The sequence below is a fragment of the Hippocampus comes genome, unplaced genomic scaffold (assembly GCF_001891065.2).
Source record: "Hippocampus comes isolate QL1 unplaced genomic scaffold, H_comes_QL1_v1.1 scaffold81, whole genome shotgun sequence".
Lineage (NCBI taxonomy): Eukaryota > Metazoa > Chordata > Actinopteri > Syngnathiformes > Syngnathidae > Hippocampus > Hippocampus comes.
This window is the reverse complement of record NW_017806179.1, coordinates 988,483-990,398: the sequence shown is the minus strand read 5'-3', so window position 1 is coordinate 990,398 and position 1,916 is coordinate 988,483. Positions and strand designations below refer to the sequence as shown.

Below are 1,916 nucleotides of genomic sequence, written 5' to 3'. Positions count from 1 at the left end.
GAGCCCCCAACCCAAACCTCCCCGCCGTGGCCAAACCCTCACCCCCTCCGGCCATTGCCCCCAAACCAGGCCTGCCCACCACATCCCCCGTTTCCTCCCAGGCTTCCCCCCCCACTCTCAAGAGGACAAAGCCGGCTCTCGCCCCGAAGCCCCGCATCCCAAAATCCACCGGCCCTTCTCCCCCCGCTGCTTCGCTACCCCTCAAAGCTCGCCTTATCTTATCCCCTGAGCAGGATATTCTCGAGGACAGCCTCTCGCTGCTCAACATCAGAAATGGGATCTTATCGGAGCGGGAGTCGGACTACATCATTCCCACGCGTGCCGGCGGGTTGCGGGACTGCTGTCGGTGCCCGCGTGTGGAGAACGGTGAGCACGAGCCCAAGAACGGGATTCACGAAGGAACGCCGACCGGACCGGAGCGATGTTGGTGCGGGGCTGCGGGGGGGAGCAAAAGACCCCGGGACAAGCCTCAGAGACAGAGACACTTGGAGAGGGTGGGCAGAGAGGGGGACAGATTTGATGCTGATGGAGACGAGGGGCTCGTGGACATCAGCTGTGATGTTGCAGGCAGCATCGTCGCCTCCTCTCCGCCTGCGGAACATCTGCGGCCGCGAGAAGGCAGCGCGGTCCCCGCGCCCCCGAGTAAGCCCCTCCCCGTCCCACAGCCTCGCAAGCAAAAGAAGCTCACCCTGGTGAGGCAGGGCCACGTGGAGGTTGCGGCTCGGGATCCTCAGCAGGTGGACGATCCAAGAGAGGAGGACTCGGTTCCCCGGGAGGACGACGAGCCCGGCGCTCCTGTACCGCCTCCCCGCCAGACCTCCCTCTCTCCTCGCCTCCACAGAACACAACATCCCTCCCCGAGACTGAAAAAGAGCGCCTCGCACTCACTCAGCCTGCTCTCTCGGCCTCACGCGGTCGGCGAGCGAGAGGGCGAGGGGCGCGGCGGCCAGGAGGAGGAAGAAGACGGCTACGGCGATTTTAAGCGCTACCCCGTCACCCACAGCCTTCCCAAGCAGATCAAACTGGGATGCCCGCCGCCCCTGCGCCACGCCGGCAAGGCCTTCTCGGCCGAGGAGCGGCAGCCCATGAGGCCGCCGCCCCGGAAACCTCAGAGGCACAGCCTGCCCGCCCCTCCGCCGCCCTCCGTCTGTCCTCCGGCGCCGCCTTACGGCCCCATGAGGGAGCTGCCCGCGCCCCCCCAGGAAAAACCTTCCTGGCGCTTCACCCGGCCCTGCGTGACCTTCTTCAGCCGCCAGATGCCCACCAGGAGCAGCGTGCCGCCCAAAAGTCGGGCGCCGTCGCTGGGAGGCAAGCAGCGGGCGCAGTCCTTCTCCGCCGCCGACCTGGCCACCCGCTTGGACCCCAGCAAGCGGAGCCTCTCCTTCCGGAAGCTTCTGGAGCTCGGCGTGTCCGTCAAGATGTTGCCCAAGCTGCTGGCCAAGGGAGGCCACTCGCTGGACTGCGCCCAAGCCGAGTCCAAACCGGCGGAGCGGCCCAACAGCTGCATCGGCGAGGTCAGCTTCGGCACCGGCGACGACGGAAGTGTGGAGTACGAGAACGTGCCTCTCTACGAGGAGATCCCCGAGTACATGAACCTGCCCTTCCACGGCTGGTCGCGGGATGGCGAGGCCTCCGACGTCTACGAGGCGCAGGACCCCTACCGCAAGTTCCAGGAGGACCGCTGCGCCAGGTAGGATTTAGCCCAGACAGGGTTTCCCGGCCTTCATTGAGCAGAGGCGAATGTTTTACCACCACAACTGAAGGTCGAAGGTCAACAAACACCTGCGCTTTTCGCACAGCCGTTTGTTGGTCTGTTACTTGCCATTCTGCATAACAGTGGATGGCAGGATCTTCTCTCCTCTGTCTCACTTGACTTCACTTTCCGGTCCGGAATTTAGCTGCTCAAGCCATGACAA

At 64.8% G+C, this 1,916-nt stretch overlaps 1 protein-coding gene across 1 annotated transcript in view; it reads left to right on the top strand.

Annotated features, from left to right (window-relative positions):
• The window catches only part of fgd6 (FYVE, RhoGEF and PH domain containing 6), a 10,396-nt gene that overhangs the window by 2,238 nt on the left and 6,242 nt on the right, over positions 1-1,916 (top strand). The window contains exon 3 of the mRNA XM_019897577.1: positions 70-1,690. Coding sequence (XP_019753136.1) covers positions 70-1,690 — 1,621 coding nt within the window. The remainder of the gene's footprint in view (positions 1-69; positions 1,691-1,916) is intronic.